The 17,829-nt window shown below is 41.1% G+C and overlaps 1 protein-coding gene across 1 annotated transcript in view; it reads left to right on the top strand.

Moving 5' to 3' along the window:
* The first annotated feature begins 4,668 nt into the window (after positions 1 to 4,668).
* SLC35F1 (solute carrier family 35, member F1) overlaps positions 4,669 to 17,829 on the top strand; it is a 711,879-nt gene continuing 698,718 nt past the window's right edge. The window contains exon 1 of the mRNA XM_006879001.1: positions 4,669 to 4,841. Within this exon, the coding sequence (XP_006879063.1) occupies positions 4,669 to 4,841 (173 nt within the window). The remainder of the gene's footprint in view (positions 4,842 to 17,829) is intronic.

Here is a 17,829-nt window from a genome sequence, read left to right as displayed (position 1 = left end):
TTTCTACTGATAGAAACTTTCCATGCTTTTTTAAAAAGGAAATATTTAGCAAATAATACTTGGAAATATTAAACCTATCAAAATGTAGTGTGACTCTGCAAAATTATGCCTTATACACAATTTAGGATGCTGATTCTTTTACTATAGCTTTTTTCTTTCTCAGAAGAATAGGTTGTATGTAAGCTTACAATCAGTATTCTGAGTTTTCCCCAAAGGGATATGCTTTTAAACACAAAAGTTAAGTTGCATAAATAAATTTTAAAAAGGAATACATGTATAATCAGTATTTGAGACCTATTTGCCAGATCTCTTTATCTGTGTGTTTGATATTAATAATGTTGCCTACAGATTATTCTTTATTAAGAGGCAATGTTCACAGAAGCTCTGAACTTTGATCTCCTGTTTTATCTAGTTCATGATCTACTGGTTATATTTACCTTCTTTTCCATTCTCTACAAATTTCCTAAAACGTTGCTTTCTTCTCTGAGTCAAATGTTCTATTAGTCTAGATGCTGTACATTTAGTAGGTCTGTGAAGTAGATTCAACCAGACTTAGGAGAGTAAGAAAAAGATTAAGAGAATGACCCGCAGAAAACATATGGGCCACTGGGCATCTGCAGCAGCACAAGTAATTCCAGGCAAATGTTCAATGATTTGTGGAGGATCATCAGTCACTGTTGGAGCGTGACACTGAAGCTTTTATCTCACACAGTACACAGGTGCCGTCTATTCCGAACAGATTAGTAAAACTGAAAGGTGACACTGAGTTCTGAAACACTGGCCAAATTCCTCTCTTTTCTAAGAAGCAGCCTAGAGAAGAAGTGATGGCTTTGTATTGTGGTATTGTTGAAGAATATTGAATATACTACAGCAGCCCAAAGGTTGAACAAATTTGTCTTGGAGAAGGAAAGCTGCAATGCTCCTCAGAAGCAAGTATGATCGACTTTGTCTCACATATTTAGGAAATGTTGTCAAGAGCACCCAGTCCCTGAAAAAGGACATCATGCTTGCAAAAGTTGGCAGGTCAGTGAAGAAATTCTCAGAGAGATGACTCATTGCAGTGATTTTAATAATGGGCTTAAGCACAGCTGAGATTGTACAGTATTAGGCAAAGTTCCAGTCTATTGTTTATGAAAGAGTATGAGTTGAAGTCAACTGGGTGATGCCTAACAACAACAAAAACTGTATGAGTGGATATGTCTTTAAAGTGAGCAGCACTTAATAAAGGAAATATAACAGAGAACAAGCTTCTGCTTCCTGGAAAAACTCAATAGAACTGGTGTGTATTGTCAGAGATGTTTTAGTGATGTCATGACAAGAATAGTAGACTTCTTTGTGGAGAGAATTGTTCTGTAGTGCCTCTCACTAATGATCTAGGAGTGATAAACTGAGCAATGAATGTCATTCTCCTTGGACAGCTATACTTTTGACAACTGTTTTTCTAGCTCCCACTAATGTTAGTTGTTTTTAAAGAATATGATGGTAGAACACAGAATCAGAGAATTAGATAGGATCTGAAGCTGTAACGATGAAAACACAAGCCGTCAGACCTTTTCTGCTAGCAAGCCATCTCTCCCCTGTTCCTCTCTTATCTCGATTTTCTCTTCCTCTGACTCAGTGGAGATTTTAGATCATTTGGATTCAACCATTCTTCTAGAGAAATGACCAGATGTAAATGCAGACATTTAAGGGCAAGCAATCTAAATGTGAAGGAAGAGAGCATTGAAGTAACCTCGACACTGAAGGAAGACACTAGAAATTACCATAAATGTTTTATTAAGAGACTGACCAGAACACACTGTTAGGGTCAGGTGAAATATTTCTGATGGCTGCCCTAAGTGTAAATTGATTGTGAATTACTGGAATTTTAATATTTACAAGGGCACAAGACTTAGTTCTATTTACCACAACTTTTCAGAGTATGCAGAACAAGTTAGAGGCGAAAAAACATGATAACAAAAGATTGTTGAGAAATGTGACAATGTGTCAATTACAATAGAGAACCTATTCTAATTCAGATTTTTTTTTTTATTTTTAGAAAAAATACTTTGGATATTTCGGGTAGTAATCAGGTTTACATAAATTGAAATGCAGATTTAAATATAGATATTTGGATTTTTTCCAAGTAATCTATTTTTCATTCATTCATTTATGTATTTATTTATTAATGAAACCAAGCCCCAGGCTGACTCTCAACTTTGTTAAAGGAGATGGGTGTTTACTGCTTAACCAAATAATGAATCCTGCTTCTGGACTTGAATGTTATTTTAGTTTCTCATTTTATCTCTGCTGAATGCTGTTGTTTGCTTCTTCCTCATTCTTTCATATTTTATTTGTAGATTTCCAGTGAATTTGGATTCAGTGGTCTGGAAGATGGTCATTGTGTAAACAAACCTATCTATTAAAGCTGTGCTTTGATCCCTAAGGCTCACGGTATGAGGCCACCAGCTGCTTGGTGGGGGAAGGATGGGTAATCTCCTTTTGTGTGATTAACTATTTTTGAAAACCTACTATAGGGTCAGCTATGGGTCAATTCCTATTCTATGGTACACAACAACAACAAAAACAACAACATTGCCATGTAGTCCGTTTTGACTTATGGGGACCTTCTATCCAGTTTCCAAGGCCGTAAACATTATCAGAGGAGTTGCTTCATCTTTTTCCCCATAGTTGTTGTTGTTATGTGCCATCGAGTTGCCTGTGACTCATAGTGACCCTACATACAGCAGTTCTGAATCCTGCCCTATTCTGAGCCAATCTCATCATCTCCAATAGACGTAATCCCATTTTTCCAGTCACTGAGTCAATTCATCTCATCCTGGGTCTTCCTCTCCTGGGCTGTCCCTTCACCCTTCTAAGAATGATGTTCTTCTCCAAGGCCTGGTCCCTCCTGGTCATGTTCCCAAAGTATGTGAGACAAAGCCTCAAAATCTTTGCCTCCAGGGAGCAGCTTGTTTTCACCCTCTCAAGATACGCTTGTTTGTTCTCCTATCAGTCGATGTTCAACACTCTTCTCCAGCACCACAACTCGAAGATATCAGTTCTTTTTCTATGGCCTGGGTCAGGCACATCTTAATCTTCAAACTGACATCATTGCTCTTCAGTACCCTAGAGAGGTTCCTGACAGCGACTTTCCCAATGCAATTCATCTTTTGGTTTCCTGATTGCTGGTGCCAAGAGTGTTAATTGTGAGCAGCTGGTAAATTAACCTTCCAGTTAACAGCCCAACATGTAACACTCTATACACTCAGGACTTCTTATTAAACATGTTCAGGGCAAATCATTTCACATATTGCTTTGAAATGGGAAAGGACGGTTATTTTTTTCCCCCCCTAGTGAATATAATTTTCCACTGTAGAGGAAAAGATCTCTATCCAGGCAATCAAGATAAAACAAAGTGTGAAAAATGTATTTCAATTATTAACTGAGCATTGGGTCAATAGCTTTGTTCCCAAAGTTTGTTCCTGTGGTAGAAATAGATTTTTGTCCAGGCTTCTCATTTCTGGGCCAGAGACTTAGAAGACTTCTGAAGTTCCTCTGCGAGGTGGTTTTTACCTCATTTAATGCATGCAAGTAATCCCAGGAGGAATACATGAGTAGATTCATTACGCAGAGGAGAATGTGCTCAGGGTCACCTTGCTAATAAATTTCAGAGGCCCCTGGAACTCCAAGTATGCCCACATTTCTTATACTGCTCTAGAGACGTTTTGAGTCGGTCTGATATGATTTTCCCAAATCCCAGAAATAACTCTAAATTGTTCCTCTTCCAATTCCTCTCAGTGCATTCTAACTAGAGCACATGTAAAATACATAATACTGGAGTTTGATTCTCTCATCTGGGACCAGCATCTGCTCTGGAGTCCTGCCGCTGTCCCGGGCAGGTGGTGCTGGATTCGGAGACGCCTCTCAAGAGGCGCTTCTGACCCAGGACGGACCATCTCTTTGCCTGGCAAAGGAAAAAAGGCCCCCCCCCACCCCGATATAGATATAAAGATCGTCCCCTAGCCCTAGGTGGTGGGCTTCTCTGTCTGCGGACTAGTTGGGAGGGCAGGGACTCTAAGGAACCTTGGGAGCGCCCTCTGGCGACCGCGGAGCATGCGTGTCCCCCGCCGTCGCCCCCCTTAGCCGCAGCCGCCACTGCTGCGCCCCCGCCCGGCTCTCCTGGTTCATTCTCCGGCTCTCGCTCAGTGAGACACAGCTTTCCGAGTGAGCGAGCGGGGCACCGGCAGAGGCGGCGCCAGCGCAACTGTCGCCAGAGCTCCGAGAAGACCTAGGCTTCAGGAGACTAGGATCTCCTTCCTTTTCACTAGCCCCGCAGGGGTCCCCAGGCTGACTGGCCACCCCGGGCTCCCGCACCACTCCTGCTGCAGCCACTTCGTGGGGCGTGCCAGGACTTGGGGATACCGCTCAGGAAGAGCCAGGGCGCCAGGCGGCGGTGGCACCAGCAAGAGGGTGCGCGCACTGGGGCTGGAGAGGAGTGAGTGGTGGGCTGGGTGGCGAAGACAACAGTAGCGGCAGGTGCCTCCGCGCCTCGTCACTTTCCAAGGCAGCGCCCCCTCCCCAGGCTGCGGCCGCTGGGCCGGGTGGTCTGCGCGTTCCCGGGCCGGAGCCGGCACACGATGCGCCCGGCTGCGTTCTGATCGCCGCCTCGCCGCCGCCTCCGCCGCGATGATCCCCCCAGAGCCGCCGCAGCAGCCGCTGCAGTCGCCGCCGCCAGCCCCGCCAAACCATGTGGTGACCACCATCGAGAACCTGCCGGCCGAGGCCAGCGGCGGCAGCGGGAGCCTGTCCGCCTCCTCCCGGGCCAGCGTGCGCCAGAGGATCCGCAAAGTGCTGAACAGGTGAGCAGCGGCGCGGAGCGGGGGCGCGGGGACAGAGTCTGAGGGCGGTTGGCCCCAAGTCCCTTCAAGCCCTCAGGCCGTCAAAGATGCCTTTGGGAAGGGGTCAGCACAGGCGGAAGATGAAGAGACCTGGTGTGGATGGGACCTGCACGCGTGGAGAGGGCGGAGAGGGCGTGGGGACCCACGCTGGCTGCGGTAGCTTTGTCCCGGGGCTTGGAGACCCGGAGGAGTGCCCCAGCTGTGGCTGGTCAGGGGAGGGAGTTGGGAGAGGCGGGGTTTTCAGTACCGAGCTGCCGGGGTATCAGAGCTCGCAGTGCGCACTCGGGCTGCCTCACTTCCCTTTGCTACGGAGACTCCAGCTCTGGGCTCTGGGGCTGGAGTGGAGCCTGGAGGTGGCCAAGGTGGAGGCGGGAAGGCACCAGGCTGCGGAGATGGCGTGGAATCACGAGGCTTGCGCCACTACGGCCAGACTCACCTAGGGAGCTGAGACCACCTTGTCCAGCGATTGAGTGACCAGTGACACCCCCCCCCCTTCATTCCAGACCCCTGCGGGCGGGCAGGCGGGGGTCCACTTCTCCAGTCTGACACTCAATCCCTGCTCAGAGACATCTAAACCTGGAAACAGAGAAGGGGAACCTAGAGGCCTGAACCAGACCCATGCAAAGTGCAAAAATGTTCGGGGAAGGGTGTGAAGTGGAGGCGCTGGCTATTCCAAAGCTGGCTGAAGCCAGAGGTGGTCACGCACACTGATTGCAGCGCCTCCTGTGCTGGAATCTGCGTAGTAGATCTAAGGATGTTTTAGGCTGAGGAAGGACCTAGGTTGATGTGAAGGTGGGATTCCCCTGGATTCACGGTGATATATGGAAAGGACTTCTACTTAAGTCACTTGAAATGGAGGAGCACCTGTCATAGGAAAACAGTTATATAGAGAATTGCTTTTGTGTGTCTTTTTTTGGTTCCGTGTGTGCTTTTTCGTCTGTCTGTAAGGCTAACTCATCTGAAAGCTCTCTTACTACAGGTTTCAGTGTGGTACTGTTTTGGATAGTGAGATCCCCAGGAAAGTCACATGGAACTCTGTGGCGCTCAACGCTCTTATAGAAGCACAAATTATGTACAGAAGTAGCAGCTTGGAAAAAAAAAAATCTTTATTTGGGGAATAAGGCTTAATTTAGTTCATTTTAGTTATATTCAAAACCATTAAGGAGACCTCTGCAAAGTTAATGTGTCTATTAGCTTACATGCACTTTTGAATGTTACTGCTTTTTCCAAACAAGAAATTCACTCTGAAGGGAGATATTGGTTGATAATATAAGGTGAAATCTTTACTTTTCTTTGATTTGTACCCCAGAAAACATCGTCCAAAGCATCACAATGAAAAATAATGAACAGAGTTACCTCAAGAAGATGTTGGTTCAGGGCACATCACTTGCGTTCTTTATTCTTTATGATCATTTGTGGGTTTTTGTTTTTGCAAATACCTTAGTCCTGATTGTTTACATTTAAAGCAGACTATATTTTTAGTTTCAGCATCAAACTATTAAAAACCCTGGTGCCACAGTTAATTTGTTTCTGCTTAATTTTAAGCTGTTACTGATTTCATGCACATTATTTTTTCATGTACATCAAGTTCTTCTGATGAATCCTACAGTCCAGAATAATAAGACCACCAAAGTATGAATTAGGGTACTTGAGTTGTTTTCAGCTCTTTGCCACTAACCAGCTCCGTAGCATGTTTCACTGCTAGTCGAAAGGCCTACTATCTCCACTTGTTCATGTTCAGCACCCCCTCTGGATAATCTCTTCCCATTAAGATTTATAGCCTTGGAAACCTGATGGTGAACAGCTATGAGTTAGCTGCTATGGAGATTAGTGGATGAGCCATGTCTTTTAGGACAAACTCTTATCTCCTTAGGCCTCAGTTTCTTCATGTAACTGAAAACGTTTCATAGTAGGTTTCCCCCCTCCTTTACCATGCTTTTGAGAATTAGGTAAGACTAAATCTGGTGGCTTAGAATTGTGCTGCCAACTCTAAGGCACATGGTTCAAGTCTACCATCTGTTCTGTGGGAAGAAGATGGACCATCTCCTCCCATGAGGTTTGTTGTTGTTATGTACTATCAAGTTGGAAAGGCCTCATGGTTGACCCACCAGTGAGCTTTCAGAGGCAACAAATCACACAGGAGGAAATTGCCCAGGTTTATCTTGTGGAACAGCTGGTGGATTCAAACCACATGACTTTAGGTTGGCAGTGCAAAATCCTTAACACTAAGCCACCAGCGCTCCCTCTATGTGATTTATTGCTCCTGAAAACCTGCAGGAGGGTCAGCAATGATTTGATTCCAACTCCATGGTACACAGCAATGACAACAACAACAAAAATAGGTTGGGAAGTATAATGGTTTCCATGGATAGTTTATTCTTCTGAATTTTGTTATCTCAGTTCTCTCTCGGGATCAGTGCAGGGAATGAAAGTGAAGTTGTGGTACACTGTGGGTAGAATTTCATGCTTGACCAAGTCTTCTGTGATATGTGACGTGAGTTACACTATTCCTTAGTTATAAAGAAGGAACTTAAGCTGAAATGTTGAGTTAGTGGCATTGATTGAATCAAGGTACATTTATGAATGGATTATAGGTTTATAGTCTTAAATATAAGCTAAATTACATTTGTCTTTCGAAGTTAAGAATTTTCAGCGTATATTTTGTCTTGAGTAAATGATCTTTCCTTGTCTGTAAAGGATAAGAAGAAAAAATTTCTTCTGAGAAAATGCATCTCTAGCAAAGAAGTTGAAGAAATATTAAAGTAAAAAAGCTAGGTGAAATAATTTCTTGATTGTGTTGATGGGCTTGGTTTTTGTGCCAAGATTTTGTCACAGAAGGCAGCAGTAGTAGTGGTTGCCATGTGAGTAGACTCCGGGTGAAAGCAAGAACATGATGGAGAGAGGAATTTTACAGATTCTGTGCTAGTACTCGGCATAGCGCCTTTGGGTTGGAATTCTAATGATGTATTGGTCTCATTAGTAATGGGTATGCAACAGACTTTTTTTTGGGTCTAATCGTAGCCATCTTTGTTTATTGCCTAAAAACTTAAAATAACTATGTCTTTATGCTTCCCCTCCACTTTCTTTCTTAATATGTCTGTTTCCTTCACTCTGTTCATTCATTGTGTTCTGGGCTTCTTTTTATTTGGTTTTTTTTTTTTTTTTTACTTTCCTCTTCCCATGGCCTATAGAGATATTTTTTTAAATAATCAACATATTTATTTACTTACTTAGTATAAATTTATTCATCACTTGCTATGAGTTAAGCACTGTTAGTGACAGTGAGGAATTTAGTTGATCCAGATGACTTGTCCTAAAGAAATTAATAACTCAGAAGAAAGACTAGTGAAGCGACAGTTGTAGTACAAAGTGACAATACAAAGGGAGCTCTGGTGGCCTAGTGGCAAGAGGCTGTACTGCAATCCCAGAGGTATATGGTTCAAATTCACCAGATGCTCTGCTGGAGAAGGAGGGGCCATCTCCTTCTGTACCATTCAGATCCAATTTGACAGTACATGCACCAAATAATAAAATAAAGTAAAAAAAAAAACAAACAACAACAACACACCAAACTTTAAACAATTTAAAAAAAGAAAAGTAAAAGAAACAAAATTCTAAAAAAAAGTGACAATATATTCTAAAGGGCATACAGAAACTCTAAGAAATAAGGCTGGATGGATGTGAAGGAGGGAAGTTTTCTGGACATTTACAGTTGAAGAGAACCTTAAATATGATTTGGAGTTAATTGTGGAGACTATGAAAGTAGAGGATCTGACCTCAACATGAACATTTACATTCTGGGAATATTAGTGGAGTGATAGTTTCTGGAGAGACATTTTGAAGATCAGTTGGAGAAGAGGTGAGGTTTTTTGTTTTTGTTTTTGTTTTTTTACCTGTAGGACCAAGAGGGTCATATGAATAATTTTGTACCCTTCATCTGCATGTAGGTAGTGGAACATCATTCCAAGATTTCAATAGAAAAGAAACAAGGATCAGTTGGTGATTTAGAAATAGCATCCAGCCTTTATTGTGAAGCAGAGTTAAGGATACTAGGCAGCATGTAGGAACAATGATTTTGAAACTCATTGCCTAATTTGGGAGGGATTGGAGAGCATTATGCTTAGTGAACTAGCTCAGTACCGTAAGGACAAATACTGTATAAACCATTATTGTAAAAATAGAAATAGAACTATAAAAAAATTGGAATAATTGTCCATTGGATCTTCCACCCAAGACTTTGCCTTTATCTATTTTATTCTCCATATATAGTTAATCATCAAGCCAAATATATTTGTCTGTGATATGAGGGCAATTTGCCTACTTCCCAAATACCAACTGCTCTCACTCTGGTTAAACAACTATTCTCTATTGCTAGATTATTATAGTAGCCTATCACTGATCTCCATGGCCTGGAGGGATTTAACTGCCCTCAGAAAGTTTACCAATCTAAGAGTCCATCTTAAAACTCTACAACTTTGGACTCACAAATATTTTGCTGTGAGATGGTTGAGGGAAAGGTTGCCCAAAAGAACAGTGTTGAGATTCTAAAGGTAGTGCCTTAGGATGTGAGCAGTGCAAAGTGGATTAATTACTTACCATTGTTAAAAAACAAAACAAAACAAAACAAAACAAACCCCCCCCCAACCTACTAGTTCCTGAGCCCTGGTGGCACAATGGTTAAAGCACTCACTGGCTAACCCAGATGTCAGTGATGGTAACCCCCCCCCCCCACCACCCCCAGGGGATCCATGGAACAAAAACAATCTGATGATGTGCTCCTGTGAGGATTTACAGTTTAGGGCACTCTGGAATAATTTTACCCTTGTCTTAGAGTTGCTCTGAGAAGGAATTGCCTTGAGTCCTTGAGTATGATTCATAGCAATTCTATGAAAAACAGACCTGAAACTTGTCCTATTATGTGCCGTCCTCATCATCTCTGATATACTTAGTACACAACATATCACGTGCCATGCCAGAGGAAGAAATACAAACGTGTAGGCTGCCTTTAGATGTGTTAGTCACACAGTTCCTTCAGCTTAAATGCAAGTTCATTCTTTTTGGTTTTCCAACTCCATCTCTTTGTGCATTTCATTATAACACTTTGCCTTGTCTTCCTGTGCTGTCTTTTGAAATCTTCTGTTCAAGTCCTTCATTTCTTGATTTCTTCCCTTTACTTTGGCTTCTGATGCTGTAATGCAATATAAAGAGTCTCTTCTGACAAACGTTTTGGCCTTTCTTCTTCCTCTGTCTTTGTAGTGACTTTTGGTTTCCTCATGGATGATACTCTTGATTTCCTCCCACAACTCATCTGGTCTTTGATCATTAGTGTTTAAGGCCTCAAACCTATTCTTGAATTGGTCTTTAAATTTAGGAGGGATAGACTCAAGGTCAAACTTTTGTCCTTGTGGTTTTGATTTGACTTTCGTTAGCTTCAGTTTCTACTTGCATACAAGTAGTTGATGATCTGATCCACAATCAGCACCTGGCTTAGTTTTCATAGCTGATATTGAGCCTCTCCAGTGATTTTTCCCACATATGTAACCAATCTGACTGCAGGGTACTTAAGAGCAATGATGTTAGTCTAGAGACCAAGGTGCGCCTGATCCAGGCCATAGTCTTTGCAATTACTTGCTGAGCATCAGAAAGCTGGACAATCACTAAGATGACATAAGAAGAAGAATTGATGCCTTTGAGTTGTGGTGCTGGACAAGAGTATTGAGTATACATACTATGGACTGCTAACAGAACAAACACGTCTGTCCTGAAGAGGGTGAAACCAGGATGTTCCTTGGAAGCAAGGATTTTGAAGCTCTGTCTGATATACTTTTGGCATGTTACAAGGAGCGACCAATCCTTGGAAAGGGACATCATGTTGCAAGGGTGGAGGGACAGCACAAGAGAGGAATACCCTGCATGAGATGGACTGATTCAGTGATTGGAGTAATAGGGGTAGGCGTTTCAAAGATTATGAAATTGGCTCAGGATAGAGCAGAGTTCAGAGCTATTGCAAATCACTACAAGTCGGAGTTGATTTGACTGCACATAACAAGTCTTTGGGTGGCAGAAGTGATTAAGCCCTTCACTGCTAACAGAAAGGTTGATGGATTGAAGCCCCTAAAAGGCAACTCAGAAGAAAGGCCTGGGACTCTATGTCTGAAAGAACGTTGTTGTTGTTGTTAGGTGTCAAGTTGAGTACAACTCATAGTTACTCTAACAACAACAGACCTGAACCCTGTCCTATCCTGTTCCATTCTCAGCATTCCTGACACCCATTGCTGCAGTTACTGTGCCAATTCATCTCATCAGGGGCCTTTCCCCCTCTTTCACTGACTTTTCATCTCTCTAAATATATGTCCTTTTCCAAGGTATAGCTTTTTCTAGCAACATGGCCAAAGTGGGGAAGATGAAGCTTCGCCATCTTGGCCTAAAAGGAACATCCTGGCTGCCATTGAAAACTCTGTGGGGCACAAAAAATAACAAAAAAAAAAACCCCAAAAATGAGAACAAAACCCAAACCAAAGGAAAACACTTCCAACCTCACTGGTTTCAAGGTGAATCTGACTCTTGATCACCCTCTACTGGGTTTCCCGAAGCGTAAATCTTAATAAGAGGAGATTGCCTCATCCTTCTCACTAGGAGGGAGCAGTGGCTGGAGGGTTCGAACTGACCACCCTTCAGTTAATAGTGCCCCAAGCCTATGGTACTACTTTATGCACTTACTTTAAAATACATAGGAAGGGAGGTCACTGTGAGGCAAAATTGCCTTGATGGAAGCTGGGTTTGTGCTGTTTAAGTGTTGATTAAAAATTAACTAAAAGTGTCTGCTCTCGAGGGTCTTAGAATCAAACTGCATTGTTAAAGAAACCTAGGACTGACATTGGGATTGGGGGGAGACTGAGAAAGATGGGATAAATAATGTATACTGCGTTGAAACAGATGAAGGAGAAAATAGTTTAAAAGGGATACGTGATTAGGTATTATTGTCATGACAGGAGTCCAGAACGAAGGCTGCATAGTAGAGTGGACCTGGGTAGAGGGATTGTAAAACAATGAAAGAATTTTTCCTTTACTTTTCAAAGAGAAGAGTGTATTGGGGTTGGGGGGAGGAGTGGGCAGGGAGAAAAGTGCAACAATGAATGAATGGAAATCCAAAGTCTCTGTAAATTTTCATTGAAACTAATAAAAAAAAAAAAAGAAACTTGCTTTACATTATCCCCCAGCATTTTATTTCCTTAGAACAGTTCATTGTCCTTTCTCTTCCTTTGAGGCTTATAACTGTGGATCGCTGACTTTTGTACAAGACAACTGGAATACTTCACTGACTATTCAATTTCTCTAAAGTAATTAGATAGAATATAATAGTATTCAAGACTTTGGTGAGAGGGAAGGTGCTAGATAATTCTTTCTTGACCAATTAACGACTTGTTTCATACATATCCCACTTCTTCTCCCCTCTTTCTTATAAATTATTATGGCAATAAGACACACATAGTGATTTAAATACTGAATAATTATTTAATTACTAAAGATTTAGAATAATATATTGGTTCAAACAAGAAAAAAAAAGATGGCAAATTCTTTCGATTTGTTTCTTGTGTGGTAGTATTTATTGGTGTTGTGGTGGTGTAGTATTTATTATCCTGCTATATGGGCAAGTAGAATCTGACAAAAAAAAATATTTTCAAGGTAGAGTTAACCCTTTCTCAGAAACTACCAATACAGCTTAATAGACACATAAAGGAATCGATTGTTGTTGTTGTTAGGTGTTTTTTTAGTCAAGTACAATTCATAGCGACCCCACTAACAAAAGATCTGAGCCCAGTCCTGTCCCACACCATCCTCACACTTCCTGATGCACAAGAGCCCATTGCAGCAGTAACTCTGTCAATCCACCTGTTCTAGACTCTTCTTCTCCTTTTTCAATCCTTCTCTCTTCCTAGCATCATGTCCTTCTCTAAGGAATAGCCCTTCCTAGCAACATGCCCAAAGCATGTGAGGTGAAGCCTCATCATTCTTACCTCTAAAGAATACTCCAGCTGTACCCTCTCCAAGACCTATCTGTTTGTTCTCTTGGCTGTCTATGGGATGTTCAGTGCTCTTCTCCAACACCACAGCTCAAAGGCATCAATTCTTCTGTCATCTTTATTTAAAACCCTATGAACACTAGAGTTATTGTTGGTAGGTGCCATTAAGTCAACTATGATTCACAGTGACCATATGAACAATAGACCTGAATGAACTCTGCCTTGTCCCCTGCCATCCTTATCATCTCTGATATATTTGAGCCCATTGCCATAGTCACTGTGTTTATCCATTTTATTAAGGGTCTTCTTCTTTTTTTTCTGACCCTCTACCTTTCCAAACACCTGGCCAACTGACTGGAAGAGATTTATATTTGTTCCCATTCCAAAGAAAGGTGACCCAACTGAGTGTGTAAACTACAGAACAATATCATTGATTTCACATGCAAACAAGATTCTACTGAAGATTATCCAAAAAACGACTGGAACAGCACATCAGCAGAGAACTGCTGGAAGTCCAGGCTGGGTTTAGAAGGGGTCGTGATACTAGGGATATTGTAGCTGATGATAGATGTATCTTAGCTGAAAGCAGGGAATACCAGAAGAATGTCTAGCTGTGTTTCATTGATTATGCAAAGGCATTTGACTGCGTGGATCATAACAAACTGTGGCTGACTCTGAGAAGAATGGGAATCCCAGAACATTTAATCATGCTAATGTGAAACCTATACTTGGACAAAGAGGCAGTCGTTAGAACAGAGCAAGGTAACACTGCATGGTTCAAAATTGGGAAGGGTGTACGCCAGGGAATGTATCATATCTCCAGACCTTTTCAACCTGTATGCAGAGCAGATTATCCAAGAAGCAGGACTCTATGAGGAGAAGTGTGGCGTCAGGATTGGTGGAAGATCTATTAACAATCTGCATTATGCAGATGACACAACCCTGCTTGCCGAAACTGAGGAGGACCTCATGCACTTGCTGCGAAGGGTCAAGGACTGCAGCCTTCACTATGGACTGAGGCTCAATGTTAAGAAGACAAAGATTCTCACCACTGGACCAATTAGTAGCATCAGGATGGATGGTGAAGAGATTGAGATTGTTCACAGCTTCAGTTTGCTTGGCCAACACTCTTGGCACCAGCAGCCAGGAAATCAAAAAACGTATCGTGATGGGAAAGTCTGCTGTTTGGGACCTCTCTAAAGTACTCAAGAGCAACGGTGTCTCTCTGGAGACTAAGGAGCGCCTGATACAGGCCATGGTCTTTGCAATCCCTTGTTATGCATCAGAGAGTTGGGCAATAATTAGGGAAGATAGAAGGAGAATTGATGCCTTTGAGCTGTGGTGCTGGGGAAGAGTATTGAATGTACCATGGACTGCCAAGAAAAAAAACAGGTTCATCCTGGAGAGGGTTAAAACAGGCTAGTCCTTGGAGGCAAGGATTCTGGGGCTTCATCTGACATACTTTGGACATGTTGTAAGGAGAGACAGTTCCTTGGAGAGGGACATCATGCTTGGGAGGGTGGAGGGACCATGCAGGAGGGGTCAACCCTCTATGAGGTGGATTGATTCAGTGACTGGGTTAATTGGGATGGGTGTGTCAGAGGCAGTGCGATTGGCACAGGATAAAGCAGGGTTTAGGGCTGTTGTACGTAGGGTTGCTATGAGTCGCAAAAGACTCGATGGCATATAACAACAGCAACAACAACAACCTTTCCAAACATTATGTCTTTTTTCAAGGACTTGCCCTTCCTAAAAACATGCCCAGAGTATGTGAGACAAAGTTTGACTATCTGTGTCTCTAAGCACCGCCTTATCTTGGTTTCACTTCCTTCAGGATATATATATATATATATGTCTGTCCATAGACTGTTTATTCAGTACCTTTCTTCAATATCACAACTCAAATGAATGAATTCTTTCCTTAATCCTTATTTATTGTCCAATTCTCAGTTGCATCGGAAGTAATTGAAAAGACCATGGTTTGAATCAGGTGCAGCTTAGTCTTTAAACTGGCACTGTTGCTCCTTAACTCCTTGGAGTATTTGACAGCAGATTTTTCAACTTTAATATCTCTTTTGATTTCTTGACTGCTGCACTTATAGGAGTTGAAGTGAGAAGATAATATCCTCTAAAATTATGTTTTTGAAAAATGAATGATTGCTTATTTTGTGTTTAGCATTTTTGTGGATTTCTAGTTTCCCCCACTTGAATATTATTTTCAGCTCTTAAAAAAAATAACTATGATTTTTTTCTGGTTTTAGATCTACTCTCCTTCCTGTAAGAAATGCTTTGAGATGTCTTAACTTTTAAAGGGTTTTCTATCATTCTGAGTCTTTTGTAGTAGAGATGTTTAATCATCAGAGTGTAACCATTTGTGACTCTGGATGATCCATTAATTTCTAACTTGCATAAGATTCATTTTAGTAATTTTCAAAAGAAGTGTCCAGAGAGAACAATGTGTAAGTTTCTTTGTTATAACTAAGAAGCTGTTTGAATCCAATGCCTCTGAGGGAGAAAAACTTGATGATCTGTTTCCATCAAAATTATAGCCAAAAATACCCAATGGGGAAATTCTACTCTGTCACATGGGGTCCCTGTGAGTTTGACTTAAGTCAGTGGTAACAGAAACACACACACATGCGCATAGACATACATTCTTATATATGAATTTTAAAATTTTGGGAACTCTTTTGAAGTCTACATCAAGCAGCATTGGAGAGTTGGCAGGAAACCTACATAAATTCAGTGTTCAGGTAGTAAAGCTAGTGTGTAAGGTCAGACAATCTGTATGTAAATATGGTTTTTTTCTGAGACACTAAATATGATAGGCAGAGAACATGGAGAACCAATGTAATAGATACAACTGATGAAATAATAGATTATCATTTAGATGGTCCATACTTAACTCCTGAAAATGCTTTTGTAGAACGAGGAATAATGAGTTTCTTCCTCAACCTGTTCCTTCTAACAGATGTCAGAATGAAAAAGGGAAGATCAGCCAGTAATAATTGACACAAAATATTCCAAATGGAACCACATGGTGTGATTAAAAACAGACATTTCTATGATCAGTAGTAAATAAAGAATGTCTGAAGGATGCATTTATTTTTATCCCAAAGAACAAAATTATAAAAATAAAATAAAACATTATACAGTGCACTTGTATTTCTGTATGATGCTTGGAGAAGTAAAAGCCCCCATTACGAAATTACTTGGTTTATCTCAGGTAAAGAAGACACATTTCCTATTTGGAAATAATAAGATGGATTTGTCTTCATGTAAGTTTTCCTTGACCTTCTTTTATTTTAAGATAATATTCAGTGCGGTTGCTCAGGCCATCAAAATCAACATCTGTTTTTATTATGCATTGCTGTACTTGTAGATGATATGGGAAATGGAACTGGTTGTCCGTAAGTTATTTAAAGCAAAAGTTGACTTACTATTCAGATGCCATTTCTCATAAAAGCAAAATGCAGAATATTTAAATACTGACACTGAGTTTAAGTCTAGCTTTCTCACTTATGCAAATTCAAGATTATGAGCATTGTATACCCTTCAAAAACATTAATACTTGATTATGATCCTCAAGGTAGAAGCTTAGTAATTAAATTTTTCCTCAGAAACTCACTGCCATTGAATTTGTTCCAAATCATAGTAACACTCCATGGGTCTGTGAGGCAGTAAATCCCACAGGAGGCAATTGTTCATTTTTTTCCATCAGAGATGTCTGACATTTGGGTAGGCAGGGCAACTTGTGGCCTAGGCCACCAGTTGTTGAATCACATTCAGGTGGAACCGACTCATAGCTGATGCTTCAGTGAGTTTTCAGAGGCAGTAAATCACACAGGAGGAGATTGGGCAGCTTTTTCTCTCCAGAGCAACTGGTGGATTAAAACCACGTACCTTTGGTAGTATAATTTCTTACCACTAAGAGCTCCCTTCATAGCTCCTTCAAATTCTTGTAGATACATGGGAAAGAAATTCATAAATAGTTGGCATATTTCTAGACTATGACATGAACATACACAAGTCTCTATGCAGGTGCTGTGTGCTGAGTCCCCTTCTGGAGGACACATACATGACAAACTAAACACATCTGAGACAACACTTCTTCCCAGTCTTCTCTCCATCAAGACCCATGTGTTTCTGTGATAATTAGAAAAAACCCACCCCAAACCCTTTAAATACCAGCTTGCAATTACTGAGGTGCAACTTGAAATCAAACCTATTGCTGTTGTGTCTATATTTTTCTGAGATTATAAGCCACCAATTCCTAGGGAATTGAAAAAAAATTGACTAGGGACAAAACAAAATTGACTAGGGAAATTTAGTATATGAAAGATAATAAAAACGTTTAAAGCAAATTGACTAGGGAAATCTAGCATATAAAAGATAATGAAAACATAAGATATTGGTCAGCCAAATCATGTTAGTTATATTCAGATTTTAAAACGACAGAGCTGCAATTCCTCATCATCTTGGACTTTGAGAAATCACAAGGTGTTCTGATGGATCATATGAGAGGATACTTGTCTGATGCTCCTTTTCTTCTTTCCTTCCTTAATTCAGTTAGTCACTCATTTATTCAGCAAAGATTTTTTTTCCTTCCAGCTTAATGTCTTTTAATTTAGTGAGGTTTTTGCATCAAGTTTAATAGTGGTTTGATATTTTCTTTTATTATTATCAATTTTAATGAAAATTTACAAAGATTTTGGATTTCCATTCATTTATTGTTGCACTTTTCTCCCTGCCCACCCCTCCCCTCCAGTTCGTTCTTTTATTTGAAGAGTAAAAGCAAAATTCTTTCATTGTTATACCATCCCTCCCCCCAGGTCGACTCCACTATGCAGTCTTTGTTCTGGACTCATGTTATGACAATAATACCTAATAAAAATCCCTAGCTCTAAGAGAGATGAAAATGAAAA

The sequence above is a fragment of the Elephantulus edwardii genome, unplaced genomic scaffold (assembly GCF_000299155.1).
Source record: "Elephantulus edwardii isolate Elephantulus edwardi_28Jun2011 unplaced genomic scaffold, EleEdw1.0 scaffold00002, whole genome shotgun sequence".
Lineage (NCBI taxonomy): Eukaryota > Metazoa > Chordata > Mammalia > Macroscelidea > Macroscelididae > Elephantulus > Elephantulus edwardii.
Note: the sequence above shows the minus strand (reverse complement) of the source record. Positions and strands in the feature narration are given on the sequence as shown.